Source organism: Nothobranchius furzeri, chromosome 6 (genome assembly GCF_043380555.1).
Source record: "Nothobranchius furzeri strain GRZ-AD chromosome 6, NfurGRZ-RIMD1, whole genome shotgun sequence".
NCBI lineage: Eukaryota > Metazoa > Chordata > Actinopteri > Cyprinodontiformes > Nothobranchiidae > Nothobranchius > Nothobranchius furzeri.
In genome coordinates, this window is record NC_091746.1 from 36,285,345 (window position 1) to 36,308,247 (window position 22,903).

The following is a 22,903-nucleotide window of genomic DNA, read 5'->3' on the forward strand; positions in this document are numbered from 1 at the left end:
AATGATGAGATGATGATGAGCCATGTTGAAAGACAAATTTATGTAGCCACTTGGTGTCAGACAATAAAGTCATTCTATTCTATTCTAGCATAAATGACAACATCACAGTGCCAGCCTGCTGACTAAATAGATGCATAGCAGGAAACTGACATGTTTCTATGCTGTATTGTAGTTGATGGCTGCTCTGTATAACACTGTAATTATCATCGTGGTGTTGTTTTTGTATTTCAGTCAGACACTTACCTTTGTACCGCATTTCCTGTACCAACCAGTCAAGATGCATATATTGGTGAGTAAATCTGTTGTAGGGTTGTCACGGTATGAAAATTTAACCTCACGGTTATTGTGACCAAAATTATCACGGTTTTCGGTATTATCGCGGTATTTTTTAAACGGTGTTGCATATGTTCAGAAAGCATTGATAGTCCTGTTCTACACAAACTGAAATAGTTTTGAAAAGGTTTAACAGTGTTTATTAAACCTAAAATAACACAAAGCCTTAGCAAAAGTGCAACTTTTCACAAGTAAAGGAACACATAGCTTATTTTTCTGGAACATGTTACAGTAGTCAGTGCAGGTTTAAATTATACAAATCCAAACATTCAAAACATAAACAATATGTAAACAAATCAAAGAAACACCACTTGTTTTCTCATATACTTGTTTTCTTCATTATCAAAATGAAAATCTAAAACTCCAGTCCACACTTGACTTGAGCGCTGTACAAGTCAACCTTAAAAAATATGTATTTAAAATAAATAGCCACTTTAAACAAATTACTAAAATAACTACTACACTATGTAATCAAATCCAAATGTTCAAGTATAAATGGCATTGAATAAGTAAACAAATCAATGACAAGGAACTAATTGTATATTTCTCTTCATCATCAACAAATAAGATGCTTCATCCAGCAACAGGGTGTCCGTGACACGGTTTAAATGCTGGCAGAGGACGCTGTGGCTGCAGTATATAGTGACTCGTTGCATTCTCTCTCAACCAAAAGTCCTCACGTCATGCATTTCAGCTAAAATGCTAATGTTATCTTACCTTGCACTGGCTGTAGAGACGTGGGTGATCGTCACGCAGATGTGCCATTAGATTCGAAGTGTTGCTGCCTTTTGCAGACACTTGTTTCCTGCACGTTCTGCAAACGGGATAGCCGTCTTCCATTAACTGTCCCTCAGCGTTTTTCAGAAATCCAAAATATGCCCATACTTCCGATTTAGTCTTCTTTGAGGGTTGATGGATGTCCTGGGCGCTGCCGTCTCCTCCTTCGGCCATTATTTCAGCTTCAAAGTTTTGGTGCCGTTGCAAACTAAAAAGTGCGTGTGCGCGCCGCGGGAACTTCAGCTGAAGCGACGGTGGCTGGTAAGGGTCACCGCGCCGAAACCCCGGCCACGGTAAACCCACCGAGATAATTTAGTTTTTTAAAAACTGGACGGTTATTTTTATTGTCAACTTTTTTACCGGGTTTTACCGCTATACCGGTTACCGTGACAACCCTAATCTGTTGTATCATGTTCACTGTAATGTACAAACACCTGACATGTAGGACTAAAACATGTGCATTTATTTTAAAGAGCAAGTCACTCCCAAATAAACTTTTTTGCTGACAAACTTTATTATTATTATTATTATTATTATTGTTGTTGTTGTTGTTGTTGTTATTATTGTGTGTCTAAAAGTGTTGTAGACTTGTGTAGTCATTATTTAGGCATTTTACTGCATGTTATTCAAAATTTAAAAAATTCTGCCTAAAGCAGTCATTATCGTACCCTCTTCAGGTTAAAGCTCTGCACCACATTGAATCGGCCATTGCTGTTGGCTTAAGCCTAGTTTATGCTTCAGCTTCGGTACAGAGACACGCAACGCCATTATCGAGTCGAGCCCACTTTCTAAACGCCCGTCAAACGAGACGAAGAACGCAAGCTTGTGATTGGTCAGGATGCCGCTTTCGTCAACAGCACCCTCAAAAACAAAGAAAGTGGAAGATATCTAGCGGCAGACATGGAGCAGATTGAAGAATACCTCACAGAAAAACTCTAAGAATATGAACATTTTATTCAGCTGTGACTGGAGGAGTGTATGATGTGCAGCAAGCATTTTCTTTGTAGATAGAAATGATGGGAAACGTGGGTTTAGAGGTAGCGAGCACATGAAGACGTGGAAGAGAATGAAGGACAAATTTGTCCGTGTTAAAAAGTGTCTGAAATACAAAAACACAATATAAACACAATAGTAAATCTTGGACCGGATACGACAGATACCCCAAAACAGCGCTACGCCCTCTGTTGTCCTGGCGGGCAATTGCTTTTCAACACTCCCCAGGAGACGGAGAAGTCCGAGAGCAAAATGTCTCCGTCAATGTATGTGCGTCTCTCCATCGTGGAGCTGACTCAGAAGCATAAACTAGGCTTTAGAGGTACTGAGTGACATTGCCAGTATTATATCAGCTGCACCTCTCTGCACTGCAGTCGAGTCTCTGCCACACCTCCAGCTGGCTCTGCCACTTATGAAACAATAAGGCTCAGAGCTATTGGCCTCCTTCAAATAACACTTCCTCCTGCCTTTCCTCTGATGGAGAAGGTGGACAGAAGTCCTACAGTGGGCTGCTGTTTCTCTGTCTGCTCACTGATTGAGCTGTGTGTATGTATGTTGGTGAAGCTCTTGAGAGCGTGCATGAGGGTCTCAGCTCTCTGTCTGCTGGCCACGCCTCCTTTTTTTCAAACAGGAAATGTGGGTTGAGTAAGACTCCGGTTGGGGGTGACTTGCTCTTTAAATAGTTTAGGCTGGGGCTTTATGGTTTATGTCAAAGTCACAGTTAGACTTGTGGGATTAAGAGCTCAGATGGAGAAGAAGTTGATTAACTTAATAATGAATGACTTTTAATCAACATGACACCTCCTAACCCAAATGTATTTCTTCCTCAGTGGATTTTATACCTCATGCCAGTATGAACACAGTTCATCATATGCTGCTGTTTGGCTGCCGGACCCCTGTCTCCACCGCTGGTTATTGGTAATACGCAAATTACTATCAAAATACAAGCAGGAAGTGTCAAATTTTGTTTAAGATTAAATTCATTATTTAGATAACATCTTTGAGAAGATGGTGTATGACAAACCAGGGCTGATACATAAATAAATACACTTAAAGCCTGCTACCACTCCTTTAATCTATGCAGCTGTCTGCTTATCTGACTGCTATTCCATCCACAGCAAGAAGAGGACATTTCAAGATTTAAAAGAATCATTTAAACTATTTTTACTGCTAATCATCAAGGTTCATTATAACTGTGTTTAATTACTGAAATGAATTATTATTCTTTGGTTAATAATTATTTATGATAATCAGTAATGTTTAACTATGACAAGAATCATGTGCACTTAGTCCGCTCACACAGGTCACAATAACCAAGTTAAAGGTAACTTGCGCTCACATGATCTTTTCCCATAACACCAGAACTTTCTATCACCAGGGAGGCGTGTTTCTGAGGGTTTGTTAAACCGTCCTTCTACATGTCAAAACCTGATTCGTTAGAAATGATAATAGCCAACTTTTAAAACAGAACTCTCGTCATTTGCGAGTGAGTTCTAGAGAAGGTTGGGCAGCCGTTCTGGTGTTATGGGAAAAGATCATGTGAGCGCAAGTTACCTTTAACTTAGTTACTGTGACCTGTGTGAGCTGACTAAGCATAGCGTAATTTCAATTTGGGGGTGCATGGTTTATATGCAGGTAGCGGTGCTGCGGCTGCTTTATATAGCGACTCGTTGCATTCTCCCTCAACCCAAATCCTCGGATCACGCATTTTAGCTAAAATGCTAACGTTAGCTTGCCTTGCGTTGACTGTAGAGTTGTGGGTGATGGTCACGCAGATGTGTCATGAGATTTGAAGCGTTGCTGCCTTTCACAGACACTTTTTCTGCACGTGCTGCAAACAGGATAGCCGTCTTCTATCAACTGTCCCTCGGCATTCTTCAAATATCCAAAAGATGCCCATACTTCCCACTTTGTCTTCTTTGAGGGATAATAAATGTCCTGCGCGCTGCCGTCTCCTCCTTTGGTCATTATCTCAGCTTTAGCTTCAAGAAAGTTTTGGTTGTAAACATCAAAGTGTGCATGTACCGCCGGCGACTTCAGCAGATGATACGGTGGCTGGTAAGGGTCACCGCACCTACACCGCAGCCACGGTAATCCACCGAGATAATTTTTTTTTAAAAAACAAGACGGTTATTATTATAACTTTTTTACCGGGGTTTATCCCTACACCAGTTACGTCACAACCCTAGTTATAATGAACCTTGATGATTAGCAGTAAAAAGAGTTTATTTAAATGATTCTTTTAAATCTTGAAATGTCCTCTTCTTGCTGTGGATGGAATAGTAGTCAGATAAGCAGACAGCTGCATAGATTAAAGGAATGGTAGCAGACTTTAAGTCTCCTGTGAAGGACTATATTGCAAGTTGGAGTAGTAACCAGGGCAAGGTGACCCAGGCTGTGTATCTGACCTGTGAGTCTTAAAACTAGGCCATTATGTGACGTTACACACACACACACACACACACACACACACACACACACACACACACACACACACACACACACACACACACCACACACACACACACACACACACATATACATATATGTTGGTACTGCTGAGTGTAGTGTCACTCATGCAATTATCTATGCAGACTATAATTGAGTTAGTGTACTCACATGATAATGAAGTAATAATGCTGCTACAGGCCAGACTCTGAATCCTACTGCAGTTTTGTTTGCTGAGACATACATAAGAGAAACATGATATTATGCTCTGAGGTGTGGTCGAGGAGCTGCCTTTGTAAACTCCAGACTCAGTGTGTTTGCCCCTCTGGTAACGAAAGGAATATGCAGTTTTTAAGTTTGCATGATTAAAATCATCACCAAACACAATCAAACTATCATTATCAGCTGATTCAAGTTTTCGATGATGTAAGTTGTTGGTTCGGAGCTTCCTGGTGTATAGCTGGGAGGAACGTACACAGCTACTATCAGAGTGGCAGTGAAGGGAGAAGGATGTCGTAACTGCACTGTTGCTGTTGTAGCGACATGAATGGCCTCATTTGTGACCCAAAGGTCACACTTCCCCAGCTGGGTCACGCTGTCCTGGCTACACTTCTATTTACAGATTGTCCATCACAGGAGACATAAAGTCTGCTGTAAACCATCTTTAATCTGACTGCCTTTTATCTGACTGCTGTTCCGTCCGCAAGATGAAGGACACTTCAAGATTTAAAAGAATAATTTTTAATAAACTCTTTTCACTGTCCTATTACAAGGCTCATAAATAATCATCATGGTTCATTATAAATGTATTTAATTACTCAAATGAATTATTATTCTTGGGTTAATAATAATTATGATTTATGATAATCAGTAATGTTTAACAGTGTAAAGAAGGTCATCCACGCAGGACACTGAATTCAGGTTAAAGGTAACTGCTCTCACATGTCTTTGCTCCATAACCAAAGCTTTCTATCTCTGAGAGGGCATGTCCTGAGGTTTTTTAAAACCTAATCTCCTCAGTTCAAGTTCGGTTTCTTGAGCTCACCAAAAAGCTCTCCGTGGCACGAGAGTCCCAGAGGATCGAGACGGCCGCTCGAAGCCTCCACTAAGCTGTTCTGTCACGCCGATAGAGTTGCTCCAATAAACGCCACCTGCAACCAGCTGACGCAAAACTCCTTCAGAGTTATTGATTTTTGAGACGCAATCAGTTTCATCAATCGTTGTGACCCGGAGACATCTCAGGACCAATTTGGTCGCACCAAGGTTCTTCTACCCACCTCCTGCTTGGGGGTTCATCATCCCACCTGACATCTCGGATCCAGAAGGGGGTCTCCTAACTGGGTGAGGTAGACACTTCCGACAGATTGCGTCCGAATGCTGTTTCTTTAAGAAATAACTTAGTTCAGCTGCAAAACAACTCTTTCACCCAGAACGCGTTTTCTCTCTCTGATAGAAACCTTTCTGAGACCTCTCATTCACACATCCAAACACACACATTTTATTTTAGTTTTCATTCAGACACAGGTTGCTTTTAATACCAAGTTTTAATATCAAAGTTTTTATAAAATTATCATTTATAAATTGTCTTTTAAATTGTCATCTTTAAATTGTTAGCAATAAATTCTTAACTTTTTAAACCTGACTCTTCTTTGAAATGAAACACAGAATGGTGTATATTTGGTTATTGAACGAGCAAAGATTCCTTTTAAATCTTCTGATTTAATGAATAAACTTTTGCTATTAATTTAAATCTCTTAAATTAAATATTAATCTTTGGATTAAATATAGACCAAGCCAGTTGGTGTATGAACTTCTATCGATTATATAAATATATAAATATAAGTTCATAAGCCAAATTGTTTGATCTTTCTCAGAATCTGAATAGCACAGCGTTAAATTCTAGTTATGTAGATTGTCTCCGCTACACTGTATCACCATGTTGGTGTTATTATTCACACACAGTATACCTTTTAAGGACTTACTGGATCTGTCCACTGCTCTGTCTGCATTGGTGGGTGTTAGTCTGTCCAGATAGAGAGCAAAACTAGAGACTAGGTGGAGCCAGCTTTCAGTGAAAACACAACAGTGGTCTCATTCACACACTGTTTGCAATTGTAGCTATAAATAGTCCATTTTATTGTCCGTGAACTATGGAAAAGTGATGGAATACTCATGCTGGTTTATGTGGGTTAATTTTAAAGCTCTGGATCTCTTTACCTGCTTTCAAGGCCTGCATGTCAGCAGGGTGTTTCCTCAGCTTTTTCTCAGATTTTATCTCCAGCAACACCCCTTGTTGAAGAATAGATTTACAAAACCATAAAACCTTTTGGGTTTGGTTGTTGGTTGTCTATAAATAGCCTGTCATTGTTTGTTTTAGGTGTGCCTGTATGTTTTGTTCCTTCCAGATTCTGCAGTAAGCATTGGGAGTAATGTATTTCTTCTTATTTTGTTTTCTGCAGGGACTGCGGAAGTTCACAAGGTACTTGTAAGGATGAAGCCTCTATTATGTATGCCTGGGCACGGAATGCACCTCCAACAAAACTACCCAAAGGTAAGACTCACATAGGTGATTGATAACCTATTTTATTACACCTCTTCTCTAACTTAAAGTTATATGCTAGCATGTGACTTGGTCTAGCCCATAGACTTCACTAGGATTGGCCCCAGGACTGGAGGAAGGAACACGTAGGCCCCCCCCCCAAAAAATCTGTTTAATTATTTTTATGTTATTTTATTTGGTTTAGTTTGTTTGTTGTCTTTACTTTGATATGATTTCTGAACAGATTGTTTTTGTCTTTTCATCAGATGTTGGTTTTAGAGTTGGAAAAAATTCAGGAATGGCCTATTTTGTGCTGCAGATTCATTATGGAGACGTCAGCTCCTTCAGAGGTAAGTGCTAAAAAGTATTCAGTTCTTACATGATCAAAAATTCTGTTAATAATGTAATGTCAGTAACAAGACTTTTTTCAAGAAAGACTTTCCCTCTGAAAAGTAATAAATGAAACAAATGAAGCTTTGTTTTACAGAGGAAATCAGTCTTTTTGTCATAAATTTTTATGTAAGGTACATTACTGAGCACAGGTTTAAAAAAACAGATTATTTCGTTTTACAAAGCTTTTATTTTATTTTATCTTATTTGTATGTATTGATAGTTTTTGCTTGTATTTGTCTGATATATGTACAGTATATGCTTTAAAAAAAGAAAAAAGAAGACCAATAATGTCCCAGCATCAGATGAACAGTGTAAACGAGTAGAAAGCATCTTGAAGGACCTGACTGAAGATTCAGTTTCTCAGATGTCCATTCTTTGGATTTTGACCATCATTGCTGAGCTTGTAGTAATCCACCAGTAGGAGGTGGTTCTGGTGGTACCAGACCGCAAAGTCCTATGTCATTCATCCACACTCTCTGCCATCTTCACATGTGAAGTCACCAGAGAATGTTCTCTTCCTTAACATTCATTTCGATGTGTCACTATGGGATACGCCCCTCAGCGGATTCCTCAGAAGCACTTATCTCAATATGCCAATCCTGATTGGCCAGTGACCGTGACGTATGCGTCACCTACTATAAGAAGCGAGCGTCCCAACGCCCGCGTCATTCAATCACCTCTTCTCGCTTCGGTGGTCGCTTATCTCTCAGGTAAGTTAGCTCAACTGTTCACAGACGGAGCCAGCTAATATTTTCTCTCCATCGCTGAACGCTAACTTACTGTCCTGACCTTCACCATAGGTTCGGGGCACAGCACACCCCAGTGCACCTGTTCACACCAGTTAGTTCACATGGGAGCCGCTCCTCCCACCAGAGGAGTTGATGGCGCAGGAGCTCGCCTCTGTACCTGCAGGAAAAAAATCTCGAGCAAAGACCCACACAAGGTCTGCTCTGGCTGCCTTGGGCTGGAACATGCCCAGCTAGCATTAGAAGTTCCCGGGTCATGTGAGAGCTGTGCTTGCTTCACCCTGAAGAGCCTTCGCCGGCGGCTAACGCTTCAAGCTAGCCTGTCGGGGAAGGACCCATGCCTGCCGGCCCCTGGGCCACCGCCTGGGGACGCCGACAAACATGCCCTCCCGGAACCGTGTGCCGAGCCCGTCTGGGGCTCCCAGCTCGAGCTGGCAGTTCCGAGCCAACCCGTCAAGGACGTGTTGGAGTTGGACTACGGAGATGACGAGGACACCTCGGAACTCCTCATTTCAGAAGAGGACGAGGATGATGACGTTTTTCTCCCCCTCGCTCAGGCTTTTATGCCTAGCTTTCCGTCCTCTCCCCAGGAATGAAGCGGTTTCTCCGGCCGCCCACCTGGACATGCAGTCAGTCTGCAGATGCGCTGCAACCAGGCTCAACATCCCCTGGCCCACCGTGGTCACTGAAGCTGTCAGATCCCACTACGAGGGAAAGAAGCTTCCTCAGGCCACAAGGGCGGCAAAGCCTCTTCTGCCCGCCTTCCCGGAGCTCCTCGAAGAGGTTAGATCATCCTGCGACAAACACCCTTTCAGCTCCAGGTCTCCTGTCCAAGAAGCCTCCTCGCTGGACTTCGTTGGTATGCATAAGCCGATGGAACTGCTGGTTGCAGCCCACCTGCACCCACGGCTCTCTGCAATGTCCTCCAGACCTCCCGCTCTCCCTGCAAAGACGGACCGCTTCCAGTCGGTGCTAAATGAGAGGGCGTACAAGGCTGCCGCCTGCCTGGTTTGAGCTTTGAATGTCTCCTCCATGCTCTCAGCGTACCAAGCCAAGCTCTGTGAAGACATGAATACGAAACAGGACCCGGAGGTGTGGGAGGAAATCACCGTGCTGACAGACATCTGCTTGCGGGTGCAGTGCTGTGCAGTCCAGGCCACGGGTAAAGCCCTGAGCATGATGGTGCTTCAGGAACGTATACGATGGCTGAACCTCACCAACCTCTCTGATAGAGAGAAGGAGGACATTTTGGACATGCCAATTGTGCCTGAAGGAATTTTTGGCCGGGGGACCGGTATTCGCCCGATCCGGGATCAGAGGGCCCTGAACCAATCCCTGAGAAAGTACAAATTCAAAATACTCGCTCTCAACCCTTTTGCATCTGATTCACCAGAATGACTGGTTCACTACAATCGACCTGAGGGACGCATACTTTCACATTCCCGTGTACCCTCCACACAGGAAATATCTGAGGTTTGCCTTTCAGGGAATGTGTTACGAATACACCGTGCTCCCCTTCGACCTCTCGCTGAGCCCAAGGGTGTTTTCCAGGTGTACAGAGGCGGCAATTGCCCCACTGAGAGAGGGGGGCGTTCGACTGGCCACTTATTTAGACGACTGGCTTCTGTTGGCACGGTCCAGAGAGGAGGCCACGTCACACACGTTGGTTGTGATCCATCACTTGTGTGGTCTGGGTTTCAGAATAAACTTGCAGTAAAGTGTTTTACTCCCTTCTCAGAAAATAACCTTTCTAGGTCTGAATCTGGACTCAGAGGCGTTCACGGCCCGTCTCTTGGCACTGCGCGTGAACGTGCTCTCAATCTGCCTGGCGCTCTTCTGCCTACACAGTTCGGTGCGGTTTGCATTGTGCCTCAGACATCTGGGTCTCATGGCGTCGGCTATTTCTGTAGTACCACTTGGCTGTCCACACATGAGAGATATTCAACGCTGGGTGGCTTCTTTGGGACTTTCTCCAGCGTGCCACAGAGCGCACAGGGTGACGGTCTCTGCAGCGTGCGTCCCCTCCCTCTTGGCACAGCGGATGTCTTTGGGGTTGGTTCTCGTGAGGAAAGTGGTCACAACGGATGCAAGCCTGTCAGGTTGGGGGGGGGGGGGGGTCTCCTGGAAGGTCGCTCTGTCAAAGGTGTGTGGAGCAGAGAGCTCTGGGGAACACACATAAATTATTTGGAACTCCTCGTGGTCTTTCTAGCCCTGAGGCGCTTCCTGCCATTTCTCTCTGGCCATTATGTCCTAGTGAGAACAGACAACACCACGACTGTGGCTTATATAAACCACCAGGGCGGGCTGCGCTCCATGCCGTTACACACGCTGGCACGCAGACTGATCCAATGGTGCAGCAGACGTTTTCTCTCGATCAGAGCCACCCACGTCTGGGGTGTTCTGAATCGGGGGGCGGATCTGTTGTCCAGAGGGATACCCCTGTACAGGGATTGGAGCCTGCATCCAGCAGTGTTGGAACAAATTTGGATCCGGTTCGGCAAAGCCGTATTGGATCTTTTTGCCTCCAAGGAGAATGCTCAGTGTCCACTGTCTTTCTCCCTGCGTGACCAAGACGCTCCACTCGGCATGGACGCGCTGGCGCACGACTGGCCATCGGCACTGCTTCATGCTTTTCCCCCAGTGGCCTTGATACCACCCACCTTGCTGAGGGTACGAGCTCAGCGCCACACACTCATTCTGGTGGCCCCATACTGGCCAGCCATGCATTGGTTGGTGAACATTTTCCAGCTCCTAGAGGGCCAACCTTGGAAATTGCCACCTCGCAGGAACCTAGTGTCCCAAGCTGGCAGCTCAATCTTCCATCTTCATGGAGGGTGTTTGAAGCTTGGTGCCAGGGCAGGGATATCTCACCCTCCCAGTGCCCAGTAAATGTCATTCTGTCTTTCCTGCAAGAATTGATGGATGGGAAGAAGGCTTTCTCCACCATTAAAGTGTACCTAGCAGCCATTTCCGCCCAACGCTCGGGTTTTAGGAAGAAATTGGCAAGTCAACACCCCCTGGTGTGTAGCTTCATGAGGGGTGCACTCAGGCTTCTCCCTGTGTCTCGACCCCTGGTGCCCTCATGGGATCTGTCCTTGGTGCTGAAGGCCCTCTCCGGGCCTCCATTTGAGCCTATGGATGGCCTGGACCTTAAGATACTGTCTCTTAAGGTGGTGCTACTCCTGGCTTTGGTATCTGCAAAGCAAGTCAGTGACTTACAGGCTCTCTCTGTGCTCCCATCCTGCACCCAGTTTGCACCAGATGACATGAGGGTGTCCCTGAAGCCCAACCCTGCCTTTGTGCCTAAGGTAGTGGGCTCCTTTTCTCCTCACAGCTTTCTACCCACCACCCTTCTCCTCTCCTAAGGAGGAGCAGTTGCACAAGTTGTGTCCGAATCGCGCGCTCAAGGAGTATGTTAATCGGACAGGGAACTTTCGCATGGGGGACCAGCTTTTTGTGTCATGGGGAGGACCTTGTAAGGGAAAACCTGTCACAATGCAGCAGCTTTCCCACTGGATTGTGGAGGCTATTTCTCTGGCTTACTCCTGTCAGGGCATTCAGGCAGCTGTAGGGCTCAGGGCCCATTCTACTAGGGGCCTGTCTGCTTCTTGGGACCTTTTTCAAGAGCTGTCTGTCCAGGAGATTTGTGCTGCAACAAGTTGGGCTTCTCCACTTGCATTTGCACGCTTCTATAAGCTTGAAGTCTCTGTCCTTGCTATGACCCACACGATTCTGGGTGTGGGGTCCTCAGCAGGCCAAGACGTACCCCTGTAGGTTGGTGATCGCTGGATAAGCTGTCTGGCAGTACGGGAGTCTCCATATCCCATAGTGAGACATTGAAACGAATGTTAAGAAAGAGAACTTTAGGTTACTATTGTAACCCCGGTTCTCTGAGTAACGTGAGTGAGATGTCTTACTAGACAACCCTTCTTGCTGGGCGAAGCAAGAAGAGGTGTTTATCTTGAATGACGCACGCTTTGGGACGCTTGCTACTTATAGTAGCAGGTGACGCGTACGTCACGGTCACTGGCCAATCAGGATTGGCGTATTGAGATACGTGCTTCTGAGGAATCCGCGGAGGGGCGTATCCCATAGTGAGACATCTCACTCATGTTACTCAGAGAACCGGAGTTACGACAGTAACCTAAAGTTTTAAATACAGAGTTGACCCTGACTCTGTAGCACTCAGGGTGGAAGCCAGAACCTTCTTGTGGTACCCCGTAGTACAGATCAGTTTGTCAGACACTCAGTCCTGTAACATAGTACAGGTGATTGGTGAGGCAGTTGGACCAATAATGTTGGAAAGAAAATTAATACACCCTCTACTGTCTTACAGATCATCACATAGACTGCTCCGGACTAAGTTTAAAAATGACTACTAAACCGTAAGTTTGGACTAAGTGGAGTCCATGTTTGAGTTAAATTCTGGGAATCATTTCAGTGCTGTGCAAAAGCAACCACATGTTTGTGTTTTTTATTTTTTACTTGTAATCTTTAAAAAAATATTTTGCTCCATGCATCCTAAGTGCCTGCTTCTCTTGTCACCTGTATAGTGTTAGAACCGGACAGTCTACTGTTGGGGTGTTCACAGAAATGTACACAGACATGATTGTTCAGTCAGTTGTCATGTGGGACATTAAAGCTCACATTTTACTAACCAGTTTTGTTTTAATTTTCCTTCCTAAAGGCAGCCGTTCATTGCTGGCATGTACCTGCTCATTTCTATGGACACGGTCATCCTTCCAGGAAAAAGAGGTGTGCCTTTTGCCCATTTTTATAGTTGTCTAAATTAGGATGCTTTTCTTCTATCATTGCTGGCTTCTGTCATGGTGGTATGTATGAACCTAACAAGAGTGTTATGTTATGATTTGAGCAATTTATTTATCTAAAAACTGTGCTTCCCTTTCCATGACAATGAACTCAATCTCAAAAAGTTAATTTCCATTCAATTTGTGAGGAAGACTGCAGAGGAAACATGGTGAGGAGACTTTTTTGAGGATGGTCTGATATTAAGAAAGCATAGAGGCCTTTTCTCTCAGTGCCCTAAAACCAATTGGGGACAGGCTGAGATTCTGCAAAAGGTTGAGAGATTGGACTACCGAGGCCTGGGAGAAAGTCGTTTATTTATTTATTTTTGACGAGTTCCTTTTCAGATTTCCATAATCATCAGAATTGCAGATGACACCACAGTGACTGTTTTATTGAGGATGGAGATGGTTCCACCCACAGGAATGAGGTCCAGGTTCTGTACAGATAGAACACAAACAACATCATGACTCTTAACACTAGGCACCCACCCCCTTTTTAGAAATAGTAAGAGAAAGAGTTTTGAATAAATACACAAGTGCGTAATGAATGGAGGACCCAGGGAAGTGCGGCAGTTCTGCGAGACCAACCAATGGATGGGTTCCAAAAGTGTTATTGGTGGGGTTTTTTAGACAAATGTGAGAGAACCAATTTATTAATTTTTTTCATTGTTAGATTTTTGTTAAGAGGCATGAAAAAATGTTTTACGTAAGTTAATTTGTTTTCCAAATCCATTATAGCAGCTTCAAAGAAGCGCTTGTAGGTGACCTATTGTCCCACCATGAGAAGGTTCTCCATTACAGTGGGGCTGCTTAGCTGTAGACAGATGAGGCCAACAGTGACTGCTTACCTTTCCACCTCACAGCGCATCAAATCAACATGAACCATCAAGAACATCTTTCATCATGCTAACAAATTATTTCATCACCCTGCCTTCTGGGAGGTGTTATGGGACATAAAAAGCTGAAAAAGCAGATTCAAATAACAGTTTTTTTTTCTTGTTGCCTTTAAAATAACTTTATAAACTTTTAGTCTCATTCATACTCCACTAAAACAATAGAAGTAGAAGAAAAAGAAGAAGAAAAATACATTTTTTGTTATATGGCGCCTCTCAAGATAAAAATTACGAGGTGCAATAGAGGCATTAATCTACAGTACGCCTGGCCAAAACAGAACTGAACTGAACTGAAATGCATAAAATGAAAGGACATGGACTATAAAATAATGCCAGTCTTAAATGAATGTTTTCTTTTTGTAGTGACAAATTCAGATGTTGCTTGTGATTATACTTCATATCCAATCTACCCGTTTGCCTTCAGGACACACACACACAGCCTTGGTGAGTCACGTTAGTAGAATCATTGTTTCTGATTTTGTTCATGTCCATGAATTAATGTGTGGATAGGGGATTTGTTTTCACAGGTAAAGTAGTAAGTGGCTACAGGATTCGGAACGGAAAGTGGAGCCTGATTGGACGACAATCTCCACAGTTACCTCAGGTAAGTAACCTCTGCTCAAAGCGCTTCTGCATATGAACTTTAGCTTAATGGGAGTTTTGCTAGCCTCCCAAAAAACACACAATGACAGATGTAACGATTAAATTAACATATTATTTAATGAACCATAAGATGTGAGATTCCATAGGAAATATGAAATCAATCTTATGGATATTTGGATAACTTGAACCATAAGTTTGGAACTTTTTATTGCAGGGATTATGTAACCACTTCGTATTAACTCAGAGACAAAAGAAAGAGAGTCAAGTTTTAAAAGTTTAAAGATTTATTACTAAACAAATTAAAACTAGACTAACTTTAAACACTAAAAGTATGGTGCAACTAAGGTGAAGTGAGACGGAGAATGGTGTAGTCTGGAATGTTGTTCAGAACCAGCAAATCTGGAGAAATGATTAGTTCTAATGGGAGTGAAGAGGATGTTTTGCACTAAGCTTTTGGTTTGGAGATTCATAACTCACATTGAGATGCCATTCTGTCGGTCTGCGTACCCTTGGCAAAAGTCCCTGTCTGGATCAGGAGGTGTAGAGGTCCAGCTTGGACCTTTCTGGAGCCGAAGCCCGTAGCACAGCCGCGGCTGCTGACCAGTCCTGTCTTGAGGTCACGACAGTTTTATTGGCATCTAGCAAGACCCAAAAAGGGGTCAACGGTTCAGCTTTTATTCTGAAAGGAACCGTTGCAGCAGTTGGAACAGAAACAGATTTATCCAGCTTGTCGTTGGTTCTTTCGGCTGAAGAGGAAAGTTACGGATTGGCCACTCCGACAACTTCTCTAGAACGCTTTGAACTGAAGTTTAAGGTGACGTGGGCATAGTTTTATAATTTGGATGTTTTGATTTACGGTTGAATCAAAAAGGGACAGATTTACCAAGTACCACCAAAACCATGCCTCCGTCAGATCTGGAAGAGTCTGACTGGGTCAGAAAAGGAAATGTGTCATGTGACTTAACATTACGTGGATCAGTCTCTAGTGGAAACATTTAAAGTTATATTACTTATTATAACTACTGATTATAAACATTTTCATTTCACAAATTGGTTCACATTTTATTATTTGACTAACACTTTGTTTGATTAGCTTATTAAAAATAGAGTTCTTCTGATTTATTAAAAGAAAGAGTCCTTTGTCTTCATTCTTCTCTTGAGCTGGAAGTTTAGAAGCAAATGCATGAGACCTTGAGTAATATCTCATGAAGATTAGTTCTGTGTCAGAGACTTCTGGTTTTGCTTTGAGCAGAGAAAAACAGAGCAGGGCCTTTTAGGTCAGAAATGGACGCTACACAGAGATGATTGAACATCCTGTGGAAATAAAAAAGATCAGTTCTAATCTTAAAAACCCGCCTAATCTAAGGCTAATGGGCTCGACACACGGGAGGCGACATCGCCTCTCCTCCATTCATTTTCAATGAGACATGCGCGACAAAGCGATAATCGCGGGTCTCCCTCCTACCAAGCCAAACGCGAAAAACGTGTGTGTGAAATTTTGCGCTCGTGCACGTGTCGTGCACAGGTGACCCAGCGACGCGATCCCAGAAAGTTGAAATATTTTCAACTTTTCATCGCTATCGCTCGGACGAGGACCAATCAACGGAGGTTTCATTCACTGACCAATGAGCGGACAGGATGCTCCGTACACCTCTGAGCAAACATGAAGGAGAAGTTGATTATTATTATGTTTTATATAGTAAAATCAGAAGTAAGATTTCACATAACTCTAGCAGCATCTTGTGAAACATCACTTTTTTTTAACTCTGAACCGCTTAAATAACCTTAATTCCCTCCAACCTGACACAGCCAAACAAAACAACGGAAGTTTCAATTTCGCCATGGAACAGAACGCGTAGACGGCTTTGCCGCTGGCCGCTGCCGCGGATCGCCTCCCGTGTGTCAGGTAATAAAAGCGACAGTGACAAATTTAGCTTATCGCGGTCGTTTGTCACCTCCCGTGTGTCGAGCCCATAAATTTGGCTTTGTTTTGTAGAGTCTTACACTAACAGAAAGGGGATGTGTTTGTTTCTTTGCTAAGGGATGAATGTGTTTTTTGTTTAGGCGTTCTATCCTGCTAACAGAGAGGTGAATGTACAGTACGGTGACACAATTGCTGCCAGATGTGTGTTTACTGGTGAGGGCAGATCTTCCAAAACATACATTGGGTGAGTTTTACAAAACTTTATAAAAAAAAAAAAAAAAAAGAACAAAAAGTGGGTGAATATGCTTTTTGATCTGGTCATTTTTGCCCATTCTGCATTTTGAACATGTTTCTTCATTTATAATAAGATCTTCATCAACATTAGTCTGACAAATCAGGATGAAAGTGAGACAGATGCAGAAAAAACAGTAAAAATCTATGAAGTTGTTTTTGTTTTCTAGCTTGTAAGCACCAAGGGGCTGCTGTGTCATTATTTAGGAAATCTGGTGTCTATTTCAACGTCTACATTTCAAAACATCTCCTCTTTATGAAGCATTTAAAAAAATCTTTCTTATTAAATATGTTTATGTCTAGAGGGTGCAACTACAGAAAAAATCTGTTTTCACATTTATTCTGATAGTGTGATTGGGACAATTGGTGAAATCTGGTTCTGCTGTGTAAATATCAATAATAGATTTACAGGTTTTGGATTTAATAATCATTGCTTGTGAAATTTAGCATGCAGGTATGTAGAAAACACGTTTGCTCTTCACACTATATGAAACACTTAGAAATGCTTTAAAATTGAATTAACCCTCCCACTGTCCTAATGGGTGTGACCCCGCGAGGAAAGTTGACCATTGAGCAGGATTGATGGTTTATCCCTTGAGGTCCACGTGGCAGGGGTGAGGAGTGAGGAGTGAGCACCACCTCACCCCTGCCACGTGGACCCAAGGGATAAACCATCAATCCTGCTCAATGGTCAACTTTCCTCACGGGGTCACACCCATTAGGACAGTGGGAGGGTTAAGAAACGTTTTGTCACTTATATTTTTATGTTGCCTGGCAAGCCACGTTTCAATTCCGGTTCCTATCGATTCTCGTTTTTGATTCTTTGAAGAGGCAGGGTTCAAAAACATTACATATTTTAAATTAGCTAACCATAGGTCTTACTTGGTGAAATAGTCTGAACTTCTTCAACTTTTCACAAGACACACCATGCCGGCAAATCAGCGTCATATTACCACAGTGGTGTTTCTAATAAATGCACCGTGCTGGCATGGCGATGTGCAAATTTTGCGACATTCGTTCTGCCTCGCTTGGTAGTAATATTGCGGTAATTGCCTGTACGCCGATTGTTCCTTGGCACAACAGAGGGCGGTATCATAATCTTGTAGGGAGCTACTGCCGAACAGCCGGCAACTATATTGAAAATAAAAGTAAACACGGGCTGTAAGTTTTGCTTTTCAAATAAAATCAGCTGAGACGGCAAACAGGAGTGCTGAGAACGCCCCCATACCCCTTTTATACCGCCATCGCGTAATCTTTTGTCAATAGGACACGATTGCACCACATTATCGCCTCACTCTGACCACTTATAAACAACCTAAGGCTCTCATATGACGCCACAACGTTGCAGCAAATTGAGGGCATTGTTTTGTAAAAACGGCTTTTGTTTCTGACCACAATGTCTAAGCCTCCTGCTTACAACCCAAGAATCCTCTAGGGTGAGAGGCAAAACTTCTTCAAGATAACCAGACAAGTCCAGCTGTTTTTAACTAAACCCTCAGGATGATCATGTGCAGGATGAATGAGAATCTACACCTACATGTTGCAGCAACATGTCAGTCAAAAGGGCAACTGAAACTTACATGTAGCTGCTATCAGTAACAATTGAACACATTTAAACAAGCTCTCAATAAACTAAATAGTGCAGAAAATAGAACTATACCTTAAGAGAAAAAAAAGTCATAATATTTCCTTTTAAAGCTGAAAACTAGAAACCAGTACCATTGTTGTCTGTATTCTTACTTAGTTTTGTGTGCTTGTTTTCTTGTCGCAGTGGTACCTCAGCTGATGAAATGTGCAACTTCTATATAATGTATTACATGGAAAGCAAACATGCCATTCCCTTTATGAACTGCATGGAACCGGGCTCTAAGGAACTGTTTAGATCAATCCCTGCAGAGGCAAATGTTCCCATCACGGTCCCTCAAATGAATTCTAAGATGCATATGGAGCACACTGCAGGTACAATCTTTCACTTCAGTCTTTCATTTGTTCCTAATGTTTCTTTTCTGCACAAGAGTATCTATTTCAAAATTATACTAATGTAGTATTTTAAACCTAAACTATGAGAGTAGTAAGCCATGTACACAGGAAGTCTGAGAAGTTCTCTGTGTAAAAGCTCATCTCAGATAACTGGATAGTTTGTAGGTGTTGGTCGCCAGAAGGTTACATGATTCATTCGATGTTGGAAGCAAATAAAAGTTGGGTTCTATGTGCCAAGGATGCACCATGGCTTAGCCTGGAGAAAGGTCTCTTGAATCTGCTTTCTTCTCTATTTTGATACTCCATGTTTTTCTTCAGCGGGTTGTCTTCACCATGTCTATGTGCATAAATGTACTGAGTTGCTACCATCTGATTGGTTGACAGAGTTAACAAGCGGTAGTTCTGGTCATTAAGGGTATATTCAAATTCACACAAAATGAAAACTAAAATTTCTTTTTATTTTTCAAGATGAAACGCCACTCTTGAACACCTGCGATGAAGACAAGGTTCTGGATCAGGGTATGTTCAAAGTCTTGACGTAAACAAACCACACGCATTCTCCAAAAGGGTAATTTCCTTACATTCTAACAGAACTGCATCTGAAACAATGAAAAATAGCAAACTTATAGCAAATAGGGTAAACTTAGCTTGATACAAGAAATTCATAAAAATTTAATTTGCTAAATGAAGCTTTTAAATGATAATTTCCATGAAACTGTGTAAAAAAAAACGTTTTGTCATATTGAGACTACGCCTCAAATCACATCTTGTTTTCTCTAAATACCAGAGTCTTCCCACCCTGGAACTCTGTTTTCACATGGTCTGTATGCTGTAGATATTTAGCTGCTTTAAAAGTAAATTGTTGGGTAAATATGCTTCTGAGGAGTTCTGGGGCCTCATTTATCAAGCTTGCTTACGCACAAAACGGGGTTGAAAAACTGCTTAAGCAACTTTCCACGCAAACTTTGGGATTTATGAAAAAAAAACTTAGCGGAAAAATGTGCGCAACTTTAAGTTGACTAAGGACCTTGCTTACACACATGTTGGACATGGAGAGCACCTGCAGTGCTGCTGCTGAGAAGGATAAAATTATGAAATCCTGCAGCATTATCACTTGTACTGCTTCATTTTCACATAAAACAAGACCCCCCACACGCACACACAAGCGCGTACACACACATGCACACACACACACACACACACACACACACACACACACACCCTGAAGCGCAGAATACGGAATGCCAAATATCCGCAGGGGGACAGATTGAGACAGAATGTCATGCGTCTGTGACAGTGTGTGTCCTGTGGCCCAATTGATCATGCGCCCTGGCTACTTGGACAAGGGAGATCTCCATCTGGCTGACTGGTTAGCGCGCGTGACTTTCACCTGGGAGTCTGGGGATAGAATCCTGATCGGGTAATTTTTTTTATATCCGCCACAGATCTCTCTGAAGAATTCACAACATTGACGGCTTCAGCAACGCTGTGCCACTCCGTGGATTTTCTCTTATTTGTTTTGCAAAAACACTTCCTTTCATTTCTCCACCTCACCCACAAGTACCTGAATTTCTGCTTGTGAAATAGTGCTTCCTTGATCTGCCTTGATCTGCGGTTGTGATCGAAATGCTGCAACAGCCGGCTTATGTAAATGCATGAGATCCACAAGGCACTTTGCATCGACCATTTATGGCAGAAAGTGGGCGTGGTGAGGGCGGGATGTGACTAAAAATGCAGCTGAGAAACTTTCTAGATAGTTTCTGATTTATGAAGCGGAGATTGCGTGCAGCTGTGCGTACTCCATGTTTGATAGATAACAAACCTGCTTGGCGTAAGAACATTTTTTTTGCTGAGCTTAAGTACGGTTTTAGTAAGGATTCTACGCAATGTTTGATAAATGAGAATCAAGTTTGCTGGAACAGGGACCCAAGCCAGGATCTCAGTGGGTTAAAACTGTTGGAGACAAAAAGCAAACAGGTTTCATGGAGGAGTTTTAAAATGTCATCAAACATTTAGGAGGATTCGAAATCTCCTCTTGCAGATTGCAAGGCTTCATTTTGATGTTGGAATTTTTTTTACACGTTTCAAGAGAAAACTTATCTCAAAGCAGGCACAGGCAGGGATAATGAGGCAGACGCTGCTTGTAATAAATAGTGAAAAATCACAGTGTAGCCTACTTTTGCTTTTGGCAAATTTATTAAGATTGTTGTTATTCAAATCTAGTGTTAAACTCCATAATAGAAGCTATATGTTTGGTTTGAACAGATCTGTTTAAAGTTGTTCTGACCTGAGATAGTTATTCAAAATACTCCAACTTCCAAATTGATGATGACAAAATTTCTAGCTGCTAACCTTAAAGTGACTGTGTGTATTATCCTTGGCAATAGGGGGCAGTACATACCTAAATCATTGCAAGCAAGTGGTATTTTTGTGTTTGAGTAAAGCCCAAACCCAATACTCGCATGTCCACCCTTGCGCATTTCAATTGCGCGACCCCGACCAGAAGTGCGAGTGCGTAGGGTGTCCCGATTCTCAAGTGCAGAAGTTGATCACACTTCTTTTGCGCCCTTGATCCGCACTTCACACAAGTCTGCGTCAATGCGATGATTTTCAGACGATTAGTTGATGCTCTGAAACTTTAAAGCAGCAATGAATGTAAATGTATTTCAAATAATTGTTTGGTTGTTTGTAGGGCTGAAACGATTCCTCGAGTACCTCGAATAATTCGAGTACAAAAAATCCTCGAGTCAAATTCTCTGCCTCGAGGATTCGTTTAATTCATATTTAATTAATTCGTGGCTTTGCAGTCGCCCGTGGTCATGTTTCACCCGGACTGAAATAAGTGACGCACATGCCCACTGGACTGCACACGCGAGTAGCGAATGTAACTTAACTTTCTCTTAAGCCATGGCGGACAACGTGGACCCCGGTGGAGTGCGAAAAAGACAGAAAATGTCAAGATGTGGGACCATTTTTCACGTCGTTAGGCGGAAAACGTACTCCAGTGTAAATACTGTAAAATGGATTTAGCCTAGCACAACACCACATCCTCCATGCTGCTGCAGCGCCTGTAAATGTCACTTCTGCAAGCGGACTCGGAGCCTCTACAAGATAATGCATTTTAGCCTGTTTTTCTATATATTCTGCGGACACTGTGCGACTTTTTCGTTTGTAGCACTTAGTTTCAGCTCACACCGTACGTCTGGTAGCAACACGTCGGACTTAAAATGTGCTAAAAAATAGCATTTTTACACAAAACGTCGGACTTTTTATTGTGTTATTGATGTTTGTTGTCCCTCGGGATTGCTGCAGGAGGACATGGGTATTTATGAGAGGAAAACGAAAGAAAGTAAATAAATGTTTTGTGATCAGTATAATTTGACAAAACCACAGCAAACATGCTTTCTCGACAATCCTTGTTATTGTGTGAGTAAAAACGTGTTGAAATTAAAACGGACGTGTGTTAATAGGGAAACAGCCGGCGAGCTGTTTGCGCATGCACCGTGAGCGGTTCTGGTTCTGTTTGGGCCGCAGCCGCTCGCAGCGCTACTTCAACAGTTATCCTCCTAGTTTCTGTCTGGCTTGCAGGCTAGCAGATTCTCGCACGAGGGGAAAATCGGCTCAGGTTGTTTACTTATTTTTTGCACAGCCATTTATTTACTTTGAAGTAAAGTTGAAGTGCTGAAGTTTTGAAAACTAATTTTGAATAAAACTTGAAGAATAACTGGCAATTGCTTGCTCATTTTAACAGGTCTTTCATAATTATAACATGCTATTTGATATAATGGTTTACAAATACAAAAGGGTAATTTATTAGAGTACTCGATTAATCGAAAAAAATATTCGATAGAGTACTCGATTACAAAAATATTCGATAGCTGCAGCCCTAGTTGTTTGTTTGACAGTTCTTAATAAAGGTTTTTAAAAAAGTATCACAGGGACCAGCATCCCGGCATGCTTTGCGGTCGATGACGCAATGCTCCCTGTCTCTCTCAATTGGGCAATTATTTGCACACTTGTGCACTCGAAGTCTTACTGCACACTTTTTCTAAGTGCACTTTGCTGAAGACCGCAGGGCGCAGTGCGAGTACTGGGATTGGACCTAAGACTTGCTCCTATTTTTATGGATATATGTTACGAAGCCATCTGTATTTTCTTTCCTCACAGGAACTTTT

At 42.6% G+C, this 22,903-nt stretch overlaps 1 protein-coding gene across 5 annotated transcripts in view; it reads left to right on the forward strand.

Annotated features, from left to right (window-relative positions):
* Positions 1–22,903, forward strand: part of pam (peptidylglycine alpha-amidating monooxygenase) — a 42,882-nt gene that overhangs the window by 9,979 nt on the left and 10,000 nt on the right. For all 5 annotated transcript variants that reach the window (XM_015974334.3, XM_015974340.3, XM_015974349.3 and 2 more), the window contains 11 exons: positions 232–289; positions 2,934–3,021; positions 7,011–7,102; positions 7,357–7,440; positions 12,566–12,614; positions 12,917–12,984; positions 14,294–14,374; positions 14,458–14,534; positions 16,598–16,701; positions 18,520–18,707; positions 19,197–19,247. In XM_015974334.3, the coding sequence (XP_015829820.3) occupies positions 232–289; positions 2,934–3,021; positions 7,011–7,102; positions 7,357–7,440; positions 12,566–12,614; positions 12,917–12,984; positions 14,294–14,374; positions 14,458–14,534; positions 16,598–16,701; positions 18,520–18,707; positions 19,197–19,247 (940 nt within the window). The remainder of the gene's footprint in view (positions 1–231; positions 290–2,933; positions 3,022–7,010; positions 7,103–7,356; positions 7,441–12,565; positions 12,615–12,916; positions 12,985–14,293; positions 14,375–14,457; positions 14,535–16,597; positions 16,702–18,519; positions 18,708–19,196; positions 19,248–22,903) is intronic.